This window comes from Zootoca vivipara, chromosome 6 (assembly GCF_965207765.1).
Source record: "Zootoca vivipara chromosome 6, rZooViv2.hap1.1, whole genome shotgun sequence".
Classification (NCBI taxonomy): domain Eukaryota; kingdom Metazoa; phylum Chordata; class Lepidosauria; order Squamata; family Lacertidae; genus Zootoca; species Zootoca vivipara.
The window spans coordinates 35,449,642-35,468,220 of NC_142589.1; the positions used below are offsets into that span (position 1 = coordinate 35,449,642).

At 44.3% G+C, this 18,579-nt stretch overlaps 1 protein-coding gene across 1 annotated transcript; it reads right to left on the bottom strand.

Moving 5' to 3' along the window:
- Positions 1–11,852: 11,852 nt before the first annotated feature.
- Positions 11,853–15,227, bottom strand: FOXC2 (forkhead box C2). The gene has a single exon (XM_035119076.3). The coding sequence runs from the start codon at positions 14,508–14,510 to the stop codon at positions 12,939–12,941; it is 1,572 nt and encodes a 523-aa protein (XP_034974967.3). The 5' UTR covers positions 14,511–15,227; the 3' UTR covers positions 11,853–12,938.
- Positions 15,228–18,579: the final 3,352 nt, after the last annotated feature.

Sequence of the window (18,579 nt, forward strand, 5' to 3'; positions counted from 1 at the left end):
TTCAAGATTGTAGTGCTCCTGTACAAAGCCCTAAATGGCACAGGAACCAACTGCTTGCAGGTTCACCTCCCCCAATTCCTGCCTGCCAGTGCTTTGAGATCTGCAGCAAAGTCCTCTTCATAGCACAGCCAGTGAGAATGGCTTGGGACAGGTCCTTCTCCATGATGGCACCTCTTCTGGAACTGCCTCCCTGTGGAAGTGCACCTGCTTCCTACATTGTTCACATTTTTGTGGGCTAAAGACATGTTTGCTCTTGAAACACAAATGTCTGTGGCATGAGTTGCTAACCTTTTGCCCTCCAGATGTTTTGGTGAACTACAAGTCCCATCATCCCTGACTACTCGCCATAGGAGCCAACTTCTAGGGGACAAAGGCCTCGCTGCCCCCCTAAAATATTTGAGGGGCCCATGCCCCCCCAAAGTTGATGAGTATTGCCATTCAAATGGTGTGAGTGCACTGCATCATGTGATGGAATGTGTTGAATATTTTATTCAAGTTGGCACCTATGATACTGCCGGGGCCTGATGGCAATTGGAATCCCGCAAAATCCAGGAGACTACTAGCCCCCCACCTCACCCCTAGTATATTGCAATGTTGACATTACAGTTGTACCTTGGTTCTCAAAGAGAATCCATTCCAGAAGTCCATTTGACTTCCGAAAATGTTCGGAAACCAAGGCACTGCTTTGGATTGGCTGCAGGAACTTCCTGAACTCAATCAGAAGCTATGGAAGCCTCGTCGGACGTTCGGCTTCCTGAAAAAGTTCGCAAACTAGAACACTTACTTCTGGGTTTGCAGCGTTCAGGAGCCAACATTTTTGAGTCACAAGGCATTCGAGAACCAAGGTACGACTGGACTTGCATTTAGTGTTGAATAATGTGTTTTCAAAGATGATGTATAGATTGTGTTTTGATGTCATTTCATCACTCTGAACTCCCATGAGAGAAAGTGGGGAGTATAAAAATGAAACAAATAAATAACAATAGTAAGAACCTGGTGTGTATGAACAGAATAAAATAGTATGGCATTTTGAGCCTCCAAAAAATCCTCTGGGAATTATCTTGCACATCATCTTTTTAATGTGGTTATTAATCATAAAAAAATTAGTATGAAATTGGTACATATGTATTGGGCACCTTTCCCTTCAAGGAACTCTTGGCAGCCGACATTTTTCTCCTCACATCAACCCTGTGAGGTAGGTGAAAGAAAAAGAGGAAGGGAGAGAGAAGAGGAAGTAACTGGTCCATTGTTGCCCAGTGGCTTTTATGGCTAAGTGGGGAGCTGAACCTCCCTCAATGGGCATCTTTAACTGCTACACCACACTGGTTCTGTGAGAGAGCTGATATAGCTCAGCGGCTCAGAAACCTGAGCTATAAAATCCCTGGTTTAAAGCAAGCATCCCCAAACTGTGGCCCTCCAGATGTTTTGGCCTACAACTCCCATGATCCCTAGCTAACAGGACCAGTGGTCAGGGAAGATGGGAATTGTAGTCCAAAACATCTGGAGGGCTGAAGTTTGGGGGTGCCTGGTTTAAAGGCTGCCTTAGCCACAAACCTACTAGGCAAACCACCTTCTCATAGCCTCAGTCATCTCCCACATCTTCAATATGGGGTGAATAGTAACATGGAATCACCTCACAAGGTGGTTGTATGGGATAAGATACATGCATGTGAAGAACTTTAGAGCAGGGGCAGAATCAGGTTTTTCTTATATGCTTTGGGGTTGGTTTGTTACTAAAAATCCAATATCTGCATACGAGAACCAGGTGCAAAAGACATATTTAGTTGTTGTTTTATAAGGGAGGGTCCTTCTGAGCACATTCTTAACCCCAGGAATTTGTTTATCAGGACTGAGTTGAGTGCATGGCCTTTCACACACAAAATTGCTGCTTTCTTCATTTCAGAAACCTTATCCTCTCGGTGCTGCTATTCTAAGACAATTAAGAAATGGAAACCCTTGGTGATCTATTACAAATTATTGAGATCAACCAGAAGATCCTTTCTGCTCAGCCTTGCTTTAAAATATTCTGAACTACTCTATAAATGTTTCTGTGGTTGTAACAACTGAAGAAGTTGCTATTAATTGTTGCAGCTGCAGCAACAAGCACTGGATTTGCAGGACCTGGGTGCAAATCTCATGAACTGAGGCTAGGTATATGCTCCCAGCCTCAGTTTTCTACAGTTTGTAAAAATAAAAAAATGCAAAGACTAGTGAAGCTTCTCACATGGTGGTTGTGATGGAAAACTGTCCAAAGGCATTTTTTCTGGCTACAATGCTGTGCAAATAGCATGTTTATTATCAGTCGTAATAACAACAGTAATTGTGTTAATAGATTGCCGGATAAAGTGCTGAATAAGAATAGCAGACCACCAACTACTCTAGCTGGAGCTGCAACCTGGTTAAAGCAATGTTAAATCATATGATATTTAGTGTATTAATCTATTGATTAAATGTGCATTCAATCTGAACCCATCCAAGGACCAGCTGCAAGGAACTTCCTTGCCAGAAAGAAGATTCTGCTCCAAATGTCACTTGCAAAAGCAAGGAAGAGAGAACACCATGACCGCGTCCGCATCCATCAGCCAAAGGAACAAGGACCACTGATTGTTATTCAGGAAGAACACCAGCAAGGAAAGATCAGCCTGGCCTGAACTGCTTTTAGCATTTAAAGCCTTAAAGAACTTGGGATCTGGTTACCTAATAGACTGCACTCCACAGATGGGTCTGACAGCTCACTGCATGTCCCGGTGGTGCACTTGGTTTTTACTAGAGAAAGATTGTTTTCTGCTGCTCCAGAGAAGCAGACACGGAGCAATGGATTCAAACTTCAAGAAAGAAGATTCCACCTAAACATTAGGAAGAACTTCCTGACAGTAAGAGCTGTTCGGCAGTGGAATTTGCTACCAAGGAGTGTGGTGGAGTCTCCTTCTTTGGAGGTCTTTAAGCAGAGGCTTGACGGCCATATGTCAGGAATGCTTTGATGGTGTTTCCTGCTTGGCAGGGGGTTGGACTGGATGGCCCTTGTGGTCTCTTCCAACTCTATGATTCTATGATTCTACTATAAGCTGGGCTTTTAATGTTACATCTCCAGGCTCCAGCCCTCTGGAATAAGGTACCAGCTGAATTTATACAAGTGTCCAAAGTCTTGTTATTTAGGCAGCTACTGAAGATGCTTTTGAGAAGTTAGTTAACAGACAGGATGTATGTTTCTTTTGTTGTCTCTTTATGATAGGTGTTTTTTGTTCAGCAGCACTGGATCTAATTCTAAGGGAACTCCTAATTTCAATGTTTTTGTTATTCTTCTAATTATAATCTTCCAGTACTTTTGTGCATAATGACATGTCCACCACATATGGTAATATGCTTCATTCTGCATTTTGTGCTTCCAGCATATTTTCAAATAATTATAATCTGATCCTTTTAACCAGAGATGCTGGGAATTGAAGTTGGAACCTTCTGCATGACAAGCAAGTTTTCTGTCTCTGAGCTCCAGTCCGCCATAGGCTCAGCTTTTCAGCCAGGCAATTATGCTGAGGTGCAGGGTTTGACCAGAGTTCAAAAGTTCCCTGGTTCAATTCCCAGCATCTCAATATACGACTGAGAGGGATTCACTGTCTGAAACCCTGGAGAGCTGCTACCAGTCTGTGTAGACAGTACTGATCAGGCTAGAGTCCAAAAATCTGACTCTTAAGGCAGCTTCTTATGCTCTTAAACTGGCTTGCAAAAAGGACCCAGCAATGCCCTGTAGCAGGTGACCCGTTTCTTTCCAAAAGTGAGCAATCAAGAAGCCCCCATTGGCTCTATCCCTTCCTTTAATTCACAGCAGGTGAATTTCTAAAAGAATCAGTTAAAACTCTCTTCTGTCATGTAACAGGGAGGAAGCGCTGTTGTTTGTTGCTTTGGCTGACAGCACTGGAAAGAGACACATGATACAAAAAAGCTCCCATTGTTTGTCAGGACATACTTTGCCAGATTAAATTGGGATGGGGTGGCGGGGGGGGGAATAGACACTTCTTACGCCCCCTGCTCCTCATGTCTAAAGTTCTAAGTGAGTTTGGCATTTGGATTTCTCGATAGTCCCTTGCACAGGCTCTCCAGGGCCAAAATAAACTCAAAGTCCATGCAGGAGGCAGAGAGGCAAAGTCTTATAGACCCTGGAGTAACAAACAAGCCATTGTTCTTCAAGGAAGGCTTCGTCTCCCTACAGCCATTCCGCCAGTGTAAGGAGGGCAGGACCCACATCCTGTGTGTTAAGTAGGCAGACCCTTGTCAGGTTTTGGGGGGAAAAACTGCTTGGTCTGCAGAGATGTCAGGTAGCATATTCAGATTTACTGCATGGCCCCATGTTCTAGTATTATATTGGAGAGAGAGATAGGGGAAGATCTCTTAATCCAAACCATGCATAATTTTATTCATCACTAGCATGTCTCCTTACTTGCCTTTTGTCTAAACAAAAAAGGCTCCAGCTGTTGTAAACTTTCCTTTGTTAGCAGTCAGAGCCTAACTGAAAGCAGGAGCTTGACCATCTGTGAAATGGACCCAGCCATAGTAAGCTTTGTACAAGAATCAGCTCCGTCCTATTATCGTACTCCCCCTACCCCCTGGTATACTCCCCCTATCCCCTGCACACACACAATTCCAGCTATTTGTCTAGAGGATGACTATGGGGTAGGTAGAGTGGAAGGGAAGGGCCGTTCTTTTACAATCTGAATTCTGCTGGATCTAACCCCAGGTCCCATCTAGTTAACGCAGAAGTCTTCAGCTTTCTGACACTGTTGCTTAATTCTTTCCTATATATTTCTATGGTGGTTCTATTGCTCTTGCAACCCATCAGGCAGCAACCTGGCAGTGGGTCTGGACTCCCAATCCGTCCATTGAAGGCTAAGGAGTTAATGCAGTTTGTTTCCAGCAGCAGCCAGTTCAACATCCCACTGATTGTGCACAGAATCTGATATTCAAAGGCATGTTTCTTCTGAAAGTGGAGGTTTCGTTTAGCTATCATTGTAGCAACTGTGCCTCTTTTTAATTTAAAAAAAACTGTAGGAAGGGAGGTTATAGCAGGTTATTTGTTTGTTTTTTTATGTATTTTCTGTTCTTATGTTGTGAACCGCCCTGTGATCTTAGGATGAAAGGCGGTATACAAATTTAAACAACAACAATAATGAATACCATCATTAATAACTACTGAACTAGATACTATATATGCATACTGTTGATAGAGCAGTTTGGGTGGTTTTGTTATCTTTGTCTGCTCACCCCAAGTTTCCCAGGATTTACTTTCTTCCTTTCTGAACAAAAATATGACCCAAATGCAGCTACAGCAATCCAGCTTGGTCCAATAATACTACAGCCAGTGACTCACTTTTAAGCAGAAATTAAAGTTGACACGGAACATATCCAACATTTCATCAGGCGTGGGGGCCGTGTTTCCTTTTAAAACTTGGTTTTAGATTTTAAAACTTGTTCCCTTTTAAAACTTGGGGTTTACATTTCAAATTATTATTTGGCTTTCCTGTCAGTGAAATCTAATTTTAGTTGTCTCCTTCAAGGAGAAAAAATAATAATAACTGGAAGTAAATGGTGAAAGCTTTTGTCACTCGGAGGCAGGGAGAGGAGAACTGGAGGGCTGTTTTTAAAAAAGAAGGAAGGAAAAAGACTTCAGCAGTTTGGGCTTATATGGATGAAATCTCTTGTAGGCAGGGATAAAAGGAGGCTGTAATCTTAAGCATCCATCATGGGAAGCATATTGCATTGAAATCACTGGGATTTACCTCCCAGCAATAGAGTAATTAAGACTGAACCGAAACACCAAAACCATTGCATTTTTTGTTGAATTTATTCTAGTTAAAAGTTAAATCTAGGTAGCAGCAACAGTAAAACAAAAGTAGGCCCTCTTTCATTAGAAATGGGTCTGAATGTCCACTGGGAGTGTTCCCCCCCCCAAAAAAAAAATCCTGAACTTTTTATACTTTTAGAAACCTGGTGCAGGAACAGTTCTGCATTTTTCTAAGAAACAAAGATGGTGTTGGGAAGAGGATAAAAGTGTGTTGAAGGGGAAAGAAAGGTAATTTGAAAAGGTATATAAGGTGGTAAAATATATTACAGTTGTCAGCACAAAAAGCCAGCCATTACCAGCATCAAATTGCATATAATTGAGCTAGCGTCACCAATCGCATATAACAGATCAAACGTTCATGCCACCTCCAAAATCACCTTTGTGAACAGTGTCTGTTCACACATGAAATGTGAATCACCAAGGATTGAAAAATCAAGTGATTTTGACTCAGTTGCATGTACAACATAGTATGTCCCATGGTTACCCAGAGTGCTGTACTGCTAAATGCCCCATTCGTGGGAAAGCTATAAAATCCTCCTTTGCTAGGAGTAGGAAAAAATCTAGTCAAGTCCAGGGATCACCAGGTCACCCCTTGGCTGCTCTATTGTAAAATAAACCATTATCAGGTTTACCCTTTGGTAGGGTAAAATCAGCCCTAATGGATTCAACCATTCCTCTAGAAAGAATTGTCTGACTCCAGGGCTATTTATTTCCCTTCTTATTGACTCGCACTGTAATTTTCACATCTCATTGGCATTCAACTCCCACCTAACAATTCTATCCTTTATATATCCACCAACTAAGATTTCACTTCATGCATCTGACAGAGAGGGTTTGTGTACACAAACACTTATTTTAAATTTCACTTCTTCAAGGTGCAAGACTTTTGGGAGTGATGGATTGTGGGGCTTGCCTTAAATTCATGGATTTGTCTCAGAGAATTTCCTCCGAATGACAGCTATCTAATACTCGAGGGAAGCAGTCTGCACATGCTTAGAGGTGCCATCTGCTTTATTTCACATCCTGCAAAGCGGGGCGCGGGCAAGCAGCATAACAGACAAGCATGGGGGGATGGGCTGGAACTACCCTACCACACACCAAGGATGGGGAATCTGTGGTCCTTCCTGTTTCTTGACTGCAGTTCCCTCATCGCTAACCATTGAGTATACTATCTGGGGCTGATGGGAGTTGTAGTCCATCAACATCTGGAGTGCCACAGGTTTCCCCATCCCTGACTGAAGCTAGGTCTGCTCAGCTGTTAATAATAATAGTAACTAATCATCTCACTTTTTAAATTTAAATTGAAGGGTGGGCATCCTTCCTCCACCACCATTGCCACTGGCCCACATCAAGTGTGGGAAATCAGCCAAAGTTTCCATCTCAACAACAAGAGCAAAATTCTTAGGCTAATGTTGGCTTTAAACCCAGAACCTCCACAACCCAATGTTTAAAACATGAAATTGAGCAGGGCAGAAGTAAACACATAGAAGAGGATAGGATGAAAGCAAGAAGTTGAGTCCCATTCTGCGGCAATCAGTGGGACTTTGCAACCCAGGAACTATTCATTCTTTAATTGCAGCAGTTATTTGAGGCAGGGATGGTTGTATAACAGTATTTTTTAAAAAATAAAAAGTTCTGCTTTTTCAGGAGTTCCTTAAAAGAAGACTGAGAGGGGGACCCTGAAGAGAGAAAGTTGTGAGCAGCCTACTGCAATTATTACAATTCTTTATAATTTTGGGGTGTGACTTGCACCCAAAGTCCTGGTACCAGGAATATCAGTAGGTAGCTGATAGAGTATTCTCTCTTTCTTTTGCTATGGTCCTAAAGGGCTCCATGAGAAATAAATGTGCTAATTATCCCCAAATAGGAGCTTCAACTAGATTGCTTTACTATGACTAGATAGTAAACATTTTGGATCCTATAGATAATAAAGCAGGGAATGCCAACCAGATGCAGAATTTTAATTGTCTGGTTCCAAGTTCTTCAATTTAAACAAATGGGCATATAGACAAAACCTCTCTATGATATTTTGAAAATATGATAATTTAATAAGCTGAAACATTCATGTTTATTAAAGGGAAAGGCCATGTTTGATTTTTAACAATTCTCTAATTACAATACCTGAGCCAAAATAAATACCCTGAAAATATTAACAAGTGTGTCCTAAATGTACATCTTTGATTATTATAAATTCCCCCCTCCCTAACAAACTGAGCTCCTCTCTGAACCAATTTAAGTTTACAGTCTCAATAAAATTGTGAGACCCACAATTCTGTGGCCATTTACTTGAGGGAAATTCTCCTTCAGCAAAAGTATGTCTGGGTATACATGCTTAGGCAGGTAGTAAATCTATCTTACTGGTGGATAGATAGACAAATTGATAGACTAGATACAGGGATTGTAAGAACTTGGCAATTACATAGCACTTTCCCTTAAATGTTCCCCATATATCAGAGACAGTCTACATTTAATCTTGAGGGGTTTGGATTTGTTGTTTAAAAGAAACTCCATGATCCACTAATGTGTGTTGTATTTTCAAAGTAAGAGTGACTATTCAGTATCTCTTTGCTTGAACAGGATGTGTCACAGAACTGGGGAAAGCGCAGAAGACGGCAACCAAATGGGTTTCAGGCTTTCCCTAGAAGGAAAGGCAAAATGGTTTGGGGTTTGAGAAGAATGACAACCAAACGAGGAAAATGGAACATGATTATAAATATGGTAGAAGTAAACAGAGCACAGTTTTTATCTCTTATAATGCACAAATCTGGGGTCATCCAATTATGTCGATGCGGGACGCATAAAAGAAAACACTCTTTTACAGACTGTGCTATGGAATTCACTGCCACAAGATGTGGTGGCAGCTTTAAAAGCAGCATTTGCCAACTTCATGGTGCAGGAGAGGGTCTGCCAATAGCTTTGCATCATGATAGCTAAATGGAGCCTTCACATATTAAGGAAGTATACCTCTCTATAATACCAGTTGCAAACCACAGGGGAGGTCTGTTCCTTTCAGGTCCTGCTTGTGGGCTTTCCAGAGGCATCTGAGCAGCCACTGTGAAAAGCAGGCACTAGATCAGGAGTGTTGGACTCCAGCTCCCATCAGCCCTAGCTAGTGTGGCCAATGGTCAGGGATGATAGGAGTTGCAGTCCATAAATAACTGGGTCACTAAAGGCTCCTCAACACCTTACCAGAGAGACCGATGAAGCTCCTTTTATGATTGAAACTCTAAAAAGGCACAACTAATCTGTGCTCTTGTGATCTTAAACATACATTCTTGGTTACGAGTATAACAAATGCCTAGGCTGGCTCAGACAAGATTCTTTGCAAGAATCCTCACAATCTTCAAGAACTGGACTGCCCATCAAAAATCAACTAGTGACTTCACCTACGCCTAGTTCTGCCATACATTTCCTTCAGCCTCCTCAACACAGCCCTGCAAGGTAGACCAGTAGATTGTCCCCATTATTACAGGCAGAAGCAGAGAGGTTGCCATATCCCACCAAAAGAGGCTCTATAACTAGAGATGGAGAAGGTGTTTTTGTTTGTTTGTTTTTTACTACAGTTCCCATCTTCCCTTTTTAGTCCGCTGGCCGGGGATTGATGGGAGTTGGAGCTCAACGACATCTGGAGGGCCTCGAATTCCTAATCCTGGGGTAGACCCTGCCCCCCCCATATAGTACTTTTATTCTTCATAAGTATTTCTTTGCTATAGCTCTTCCCCACCTGTCCACCTTTATTCTCTTCCACAGAAGGCTTGAAATCAATGAAAATCTATCCAAATATTGAATTTTGCATGGAAAGGGGGGTTACTAATAACTAGGGAAAACGTTTTGTAAAAAAAAAACAGATTTTTTTCTTAAAAGAGAAGAGAAAGCGAGAGATTCCAGTATCTAGCACCCCACCCTAAACATCTTTTTAACCCCCCACTGACTCGAAATGTGGCCAGAGCTAGGGGTTGTAATAGGTTCGTAATCCTGAAGGTTAAGAAATAACAATTTGCCTTCTAAGCTGAGACCCACCGGGACTCAAATGTATATTGCCTTTCTTCAATACCAGCCTCTCCTTCACAAACACAGACACTTCGCCATTGTTGCAAAATGCTTGCAGGCTAGCGGAAAGGAGTAGCGCTTTATCCATGCTCAGAAACACATTGGGTACCTATGTATTATCATCATGGGCGTAGCCAAGGAGGGGCACGGAGGCGCACGGAGGGGCAGCTGCCTCCCCCCAATCAATGGAAATCAATAAAAATACTGAGGTCCTGCCCCTTGCTAACAAGAGGCCTGCCCCGCCCAACAAAAGCCTTGCTCCCCCCACAACAAAAATCCTGGCTACGCCTATTATTATTATTATTATTATTATTATTATTATTATTATTCAACAGCAGCGGTGCTCAAGGCGGTATAAGGGAATGGGGATTCCAGGGCGAAGCTTACCAATCTAACCTCATTTAAGAAGTTCCTATTGAGCAGACAGAGATTTTGGTTAAGGACGCAATTCCTTGGACGCGGTAGGAAAGTCCTATCGAACTTCGTGGGATTCTCCCTTCGAGGCGGAAGCTACAGAGCTGCAGAGGGATTCGCGCTTGCACGACTGCAGTCCTTGATCCCATTTTTGGGAAGCAAATCCCATTTAGTTTAGTGAGACTTGCTTCCCAGTAAGCGGTCTAGGGGCTCCTATTCGAACAGCCTTTCCTTGGAAATCAGACCCAGGTATTAAATCGGTATTAAATCGGGACAATACTTCGAATCTATTAATTAGAATCGGGATGTTAATTCGGAAAGAATTGTAGCGCAGCTTTTTGGGGGGGGGATGTGGAGAACAAAACCCAGCTGACCTCCCTTGGGCATTCTCCTGTGTGTGACACATTTAAAACACAAGCAATGACAATACAGGTATTCGTTTATCTAAGCACCGAGATATAAAAGCTACTACTACTACTACTACTACTACTATTATTATTATTATTATTATTATTATTATTATTATTATTATTATTATTATTATTATTATTACATACGGACATCAATATTTCGGAACCAATTTAGGAAACCAGCATCTTTTCTTCTTCTTTTGTCTTCCAGCCCAAGCCGGAATAAAAGGGGGGGGGGGTAAATGAATAGAAAATAATCTACCCGAAAATAGTGGGGAGGGGGGACAAAGGGAATGAAAAAGAGTGTAGGACAGCATAATTAAACTGCTTCATTTAAAAAATAAGCGTTACATTGCCTGCTTTAATTTTTTAAAAAAAATCTGTATTATTTTGCTTGGAAGCCGGTGGATTTAAGAATTGGCGTAGTGAATGTTCCCATTCCTCTCATTGGGGAATAGGTTTTACTCCGATTTACTACATCTGTCGCGGGAACTTTCCCCACCCCACCCCCCACCCCGAGTGATTGCTAGGGGATTTTTGTTCTATTTATTATTATTATTATTATTATTATTATTATTATTATTATTATTATTATTATTATTATTATTCCTCATTAGGAGCTACACTAAAGCTCTCCAACGGCGCGATCTTAACTACTCAAAAGAAAGTCCCATAAAATTCATTGGGGCTTACTCCCAGGTAAAGGGCGTTAGGATTGCTCCTAAGCGCGACAGAGATTTTCGTTCCGACCGCTTCGCACTTATCCACAAGTGACCCTGGCGCAACTCCGGAGGGCGTTTTAACTCGGAAGGGAGAGCCAAGGCATCCGTCGGGGATACTTTCCATGAAACATATTTAGAATTGCAGCTTTAAACCGGGTTTTGAAGTTCCTTGTAGTTCGAAGGCTAACCCTCCATTGCCTGGGGCCGTTCTTGTCCTGATCCCGTGTCAAGACCATTCACAAGTGACGCGCCTCTCAGAGACCTCCCTGGTCTCGATTTCCCCCCCCCCATCTCCTCAGCTGCCTTGCAGGCCTGCCTGCACTTCGTTTTTCTTATCATATTTGCGAAGGGTGGAGAGTGGAAAGGGAGGAGGACTGGAAGCAGGAAAACTGCAGAAATTCACACAAACATGCGGCAGACTTTTTGAGGAGAAATAAACAGCACGGATTTATTAATTTTTTTCCAAGAATGAGTACAACAACAATTAAGACCACATAAGACAAAACAAACGTGACAGAGAATTCAAAGAGAATGTGTTTTTTTACCTAAATGCATTTTGTCGGTTTTTAAAGGATCAGTTCAGAGTGGGAAATCTATTTTACAATTTTAAAAAATAATAATCACACACTTGTTTTCTATCTCTCTGTTTTTCTACTGAAAGTATCAGATACTTTACTTTTTTAAAAAAGTGTGTGTTTTCCAATACTTCCCATCCACAACAGTTCATCAAGGGGAAACAACAATAAATTATTCATTTTTTGTAATTCACTTTTAAAAGGGAAAAGGGACTTTTGATGCGTATTTGTTCACAAAACCCGAAGAAAACAGGAGGACGTGCACTGATCATTAATTTGACAGATGGAAGAAGATGGACAACATGGGAAATTTTTAAAGGAATAATCCAGTGAACTCAACTTTAAATATTATATTAATAATGGCTCTCCACTTAAGCCTGATTTCCACACATATTTACAACGCAATAAACAGAAACTCCCCTCCAAAAAAATCCCCCCAAAACCCTCAACACCAAAACGTATACTTTTATATAGCTGTATCTATAATTATTTCTTTCCCTTTCAAAAAATCCTATAAATGGTCGTTGTGGAAATGGTGATTCTCCATAAATTAACATTGTCCGAGATCACCGTCCTTTTTTCTTTTCACAAAATAAGTTTTGCCGCTGTCCTTTACTAATATATTTAACTTTCGTTAAAAAGATGACTCCTCAACTCCCCCAAGTATAATTAACTTGAATTAAAAGAAGGCACTGAAGAACACCCCACCGCACGCACACGCGCACACCCCAAACAGGGATTTTAGGGTTCGTGAAGTTCTATTTTGTGGGGCGGGTCACTTTTTCACCCCAGTCTTTCGTTTGAATATGAGGTCGTTTAAAAACAAAGCACAGCGCTAATTTCCTTCTGTGCAATCTGAAGGGTTCGCTTAAACCCCCTCCCTTTGTTTGTTTGTTTGTTTGTTTGTTTGTGTTTCCCAGGAGCCGCTCAATCAATACTTAGTGCAGTCATAGGAATAAGGGGTGGTGGTGTGGCGGTATATGGAGGGCGCAGCTCTATAGGGGATCTGACAGGTGGAGTTGGTGCTCACCTGTTGCTCGCTCAGCGCTGTCGAGGTCTCTAGCCCCAGCCGGTGAGTGTTGAACATTTCCCGCACGTTGGAGAAGTTCTGCTGTTGCGCCCCGAAGGCGTGGCTGGGCAGGTGATGGTTGATCTCCGACGTGTGGTTCAGGTACCAGGAGGCGGCGGCTGTGGCTTGGCCGCCGGCTTGGTGGTGAGGGAGAGCGTGGTGGTGATGGTGGTGGTGGTGGTGGTGGCTGGGGGTGAGGGTCCCCTCCTGCTGCTGCCCCCCGCCAGAGGCCAGATTCATGGAGCTAAGGGGCGAAGAGGCGCCGTTGCTTTGCTGCTGCTCCGAGATGGAGGCGGCGGCTTCCTCCAAGGTGGTGGGTACACACAGGTGAGCGTTCCTCTCGCCCGTGTAGAGGCTCATGGCGCGCATGCTGCATTGGTAGCTGCCCCCGGCCTCCCCCAAGCCCCCCTGGCTACAGGCCTGGCTGTAGATGGACGGGGCTTGCGCCTGGGCATACCCGAGGGGCAAGGAGGACACCATTCCGGCCGTCCTGCTGACGGGGCTGAGCTCGCCCGGCGGCGAAGTCCGTAGAGTCATGATGTTCTCCACGCTGAACCCCGACAGCCCGTTGGTTCCAGCGCCCGGGTGGTGGGGATCACCCGGCAGCGAGCTCTCGGTGGACACCGACGGCGTGGACGCCACGCTCCGCGGGCTGTCCTGAAGGGCGCTGCCGCTCTCCGGGCTGAGGGTCTCTACCTTGGTGATGATTGGCAGGTCCGGCGAGGAAGCCTCGCTCTTGATGACGATCTTCTTCTCAGACGGGGCGGCCGAGGAAGAAGGCGGCGGCGGGGCAGAGGCGGACAGGGAGGCGTTGCCGCCGGCGTTGTTGGACTGCGGCGTGTCCTTGGAGACGTCGGCGGCCTTCAGGGGCTCCTTGAGGTGTCTTTCCCGGAGCGTGTCGTCCTTCTCCTTGGAGACGTCTTTCTTCTTGAAGCGCCTGCGGCGTCGGAGGAAGCTGCCGTTCTCGAACATATTGTAAGAATCCGGATCGAGGGTCCAGTAGCTCCCTTTGCCCGGCTTCTTGTCGTCGCGAGGCACCTTCACGAAGCACTCGTTGAGCGAGAGGTTGTGGCGAATGGAGTTTTGCCAGCCCTGCTTGTTTTCCCGGTAGAAAGGGAAGCGGTCCATGATGAACTGGTAGATGCCGTTCAAGGTGATCTTCTTATCCGGCGCGTTCTGGATCGCCATAGTGATCAGGGCGATGTAGCTGTAGGGCGGCTTCACCAAGTCTTTGGGCGCCGTGGGCTGGTGAGGGTGGTAAGGCCCGTACGAGCGCCCCATACCGGCCGCGTACTGGTCGGGGTGCCCCGGGTAGACCCCCATGGAGCCCGCCATACTGCCGTAAGTCCCAGCCGTCCGGTAATAGTTCTGCTCGCTCAGATAAGGGACCACTCCCAAGGCGTTGGGGTCCGAGACGGAGTATCGAGCCTGCATGGCGTCAGTTTTGTTTTGTTTTTTTAATAAATTCCCTCCCTCCAAAAACGACAACAAAGTCAGATCTAGTAGAGGGAGGGCGAAGAAGAAAGGGGTAAATGTGCCCCCCTATGGCCTGGTCGCGTTGTTCTCGGAAGGCCAAATCGCTGTCCCCCGCCCGCCCCCTCCAATCTCCTCCGCTGAGCGAGGCCTCCTCCTCCTCCTCCTCCTCAGAGCCAAAACATTCTCCGAAGCTGCTTTGCAAAATGGTCGAAACTCTCAAGCTCTTGCGCGGCGATCTGTCGCTGGGATCTCCTCCCGCATGGTTGAAAAGCTACGACGATGCTCTTGGAAGGAGGAGCAACGCAATGCATCGGCGTACCAAGTTTTTTTCTCTCTGAAAAGCAAAAACAAAAAAGCAAAAACAAAAAAGCGCAACGACAGGCCAGCCGGACGGATGGAGATGCAGATTTTCGCAAGGGGGGGGGGGGTGACAGCAACAATCCTGCAAGAAGAAAGGGATGAAGGGAAGCTATGGCTCAGGGCTCTCGCTTGCTCCGCTGTCTGCCCGCAAAGGCTCGCGACACGCCGGCTCGGTTTGTCCCGGGTGAAAGCGGAGCGCGTGTAAACAAAAACAAGCCGTCGGAATCCAAATAAACGGTTCCTGTGCCGGCGACGCGCGCGCCACTCTGCAGCGCAGCGCGAGGGGAGCCTCCGGGAAGCCCCGCGCGAGGCGAACTCCCCATCGAGGGCTGGAGAAAAGTTTCCAAAACTTCCCTTGCGGAAGGCCCGTTTTTACTCCTCGCTGGCCACGCCTCCGCCCTGCGCTCTCCGCCAATGGCGGGCCGGCTCGGGCTCGGGAGGGCCAATGGGAGAGTTCGAGGAGAGCGCCGTAAGGACGCGGCGGGGCTCCGGGAAGCGCGGCGAAGTTCGGCGCTTCGGAGTGGCTTCTGGCGTCCGCCTTCGCGGGTGGAAAAGGGGCGATTCTGGAGCGCGAGGAGTAGGGTGGGTGCCGGGTGGGAGAGGTGTGATCGTGGGATCCGAGGTCGGTGGAGCTTTGGTTTAAAACCTAATCAGAAGCCGTTACTCAAAGGCATCCGCGTTCTTAATTTAATTCCATCTATTTTAAAGATTGGAGCCACCATCTCCGAAAAGGCTAGGCTACTGTTCTAAAATATTTCCCCGCACTGGCTAATCTCCTATATGAAGCAAGTTTTCATTTTCGGGGTCGTTTGACTTTTTTTGAAAATGAAATCTCTCCTCATCCGACACCAACGATAACAATGCCTGAGCGCCAGTCTAGGCTCCTTTCTTAAATTTTAAAGGGCGCTTAAGACAGCGCAGGGGATTTGTTCGCTCCCCTGCACCCGATGCGCCAAATCGATTTGCACTGCAAAGGAAAAAGCAAAGTTGTTTTTAAAAAAAATAGAATTACTTGACACCTCCATCCTAACCTCATTTAACACCTCGGTCCTAAATACCTGAGATTTAAGTTCCAAGGAAAGTGCTTCCCCCGCCCTTTTTTTCTTTTTCTTTTTACCACCGAGTCTCTTGCTTCGAATGAAATTGTGTAGATTTCAGTTGAGATTTCTTGCGCGTCGAGAGTGCCTAACGACTTCACAGTCTAATGTGCTTCAGTTTAGATATTCAGTTTCTTTAAAAAGATGGCTTGAAAAGAATTTTGTTACACCGATAACGCCCCCTCCCCGCCGCCCAATTCGACCCTCTAATTATTCCATTAGAGGCAATTAGGCTTGGTTAATTAGGGACGCGAGCCCGCAACCTAGGTGTGATTTCCCCCCCCGCCAATTTCCCGGGTTGGGACGCTCCCCTGTGCAAAACAATTGCAAACGGGGTGGAGAGGAGAGGAAAACAATTATATTTTATTCCTTCACTTGCAATTTCATTATTATTATTATTATTATTATTATTATTATTATTATTATTATTAAAATCTGACAGTCAAATTCGATGTTTAGACCACATCCAAACTCATTCCGGCTTCCTTCCTCCCCACCCCACAAAGTTTCTGCTGCTTTTCCCACAAAGTTTCTGCTGCGATTTTTAAAATGAAAGATATGACTCCGGGGCATAGCTGCCAAGTTATCCCTTTTTTACAGGGATTTTCCCTTATGCTGAATAGGCTTCCTCGCGAGAAAAGGGAAAACTTGGCAGCTATGCTCCGGGGGCGGGTGAAGTGCAATTCCTAGGCGGTTTTTTTTAATCCCACTACGACGGAGGGGGCTTTATTCCTAGGTAAGTGTGAGGCTAGAAAGTGAGGCAGAACATTTCCAAACCGATAAAAGACCTATAAGTGTCGACGGCTCCTTTTGCCGCCCCAAGCTTCTATTTGACTTGATGTGACTGATTTCAATCCATTTATTTTCAGTGCTTCTAAAGTAATAATGATGGCAAGCCTCTAGGATCTTGGGAGAAAGATTCTAAGGTACTGTATTGATAGCTAGTGCAGGATCTTTTGCAAACTAGAAAGATCTGAAGCAGAGGAGAATTTTACTATTAGGAAGCCCATTTGGGAATTTATTTATTTGGAAAGGAGAGAGGCTCAAAATACCGACCGTGGCACCCTATATTAAACAAAAAAACAAATACAAGAAAAAATATCCAAACCCCTTGAAGTATTTCTAGAGATTCTGAATCAGTATTCTTTTTTTAGAGGGGGAGAGATATAAGTACTCTTTCTTTTGGAACACACTGGTCTTGTAGCCAACTGTTTTGTGACAGCATGGAGAAATGACTGGGGGGGATAGTACCATATATCAGTATTTGTTTGTTGTCGTGAGATTTCATGGTCCTGAGATTTCATGGAAGCCCTTCAAATAAGAACACCCAAAATACGCCTGCTAAGAAGAAAAGAAATAAAATTGCTAAGGAAATTTGAAATTAAGACATGATGACGTTTCAAATATTCTTGAAATGCCCTCTTCCAAATTTTGTTCTATTTAATCCATCACGCTGTTACAATTAAATCCAGTTTCCCAATTTCCCTCGAAATGTAACTGAATATGTGAAAAGCATGTCACGGATTTGACAGGCAATGCAGACAAACTGGATTCACAGTAATGGGAAATCTCAGCCTTCTTATTTCTGAAAAACAGACACGCTAACCAGTATTTTAAAAGAAATTGAAATGAAAAGAGACGGGGATATTTCCCATCCATTTTTGGAATAATTGCTCCTGTTTTCCGTTCTTCTACCCTTCTTTCTGAAGTTCCAAGACTATTTTACTGAGTTACCAAAAAGGAAAGAAAAAAGATAATTATTCATAGCTTCCCACAAAAGCAAGCAAGCAAACAAAAAAAGGGAAAGGGAAATAAATAAATCCAACGCACCTTTAAATAAACTATCCAAACAATGTTTTTTTATTTTTTATTTACTCATTCGGAAATTAAGATAATCGCCTTATCGTAAAACAGGAGTGATTGGAACGGGAGCTTTACTGCTCCAATGCGTCTTTAAAATCCTCGAAGCAAGCTTCCCAGATACACAGAACGCTTCTTCGGACTTACTATTATTTATCTAATTTAAATAAATTTAAATAAATTCGACGGATGTTGCATGGGTAGAGTGGCATTTACCTTTACATAGATCGCTTCCTTCATTCCCTTTTAAACTTTCCCATTGCTGCAGTCTTCGGGGATATGTTTGTAGGAAAAGACAACAGTAATAACGCCTGCTGCTTTGGAGCATCATCTAAAGGCGTTCGCGCCAAGCTCACGAGCTGGAGTTTGCTGCCCTCCATAGGTTAAAAGAGTAAATTGAACGTTGCCCTGGAAAAACCTCCCGCCTTGTGGAATGGGTGAAATGGAGACAGCGACACCGTGTGGGTCAATAACAGCAGCGCACACATTGTAGAACGTAACTGCCTGTACAGTAACACCCATTGGGCGGTGTGGGACTTACTCATAGGAACCAACTCCTAGGGGCCGAGGTCACTTCGCCCCCCCCAAAAAAATTGAGGAGGCCAGCCCCCCTCAATTGATGAGCATTCCCATTCAAATGGTGTGTGCGCCCCCCCCAATATTTTATTCAAGTTAGCACCCCTGGACCTACTTCTGAGTAAGCATATGTA

Bases quoted from the DNA above. Each gene is read 5' to 3' on its own strand.
- FOXC2 (XM_035119076.3), bottom strand. From the start codon at position 14,510: ATGCAGGCTCGATACTCCGTCTCGGACCCCAACGCCTTGGGAGTGGTC.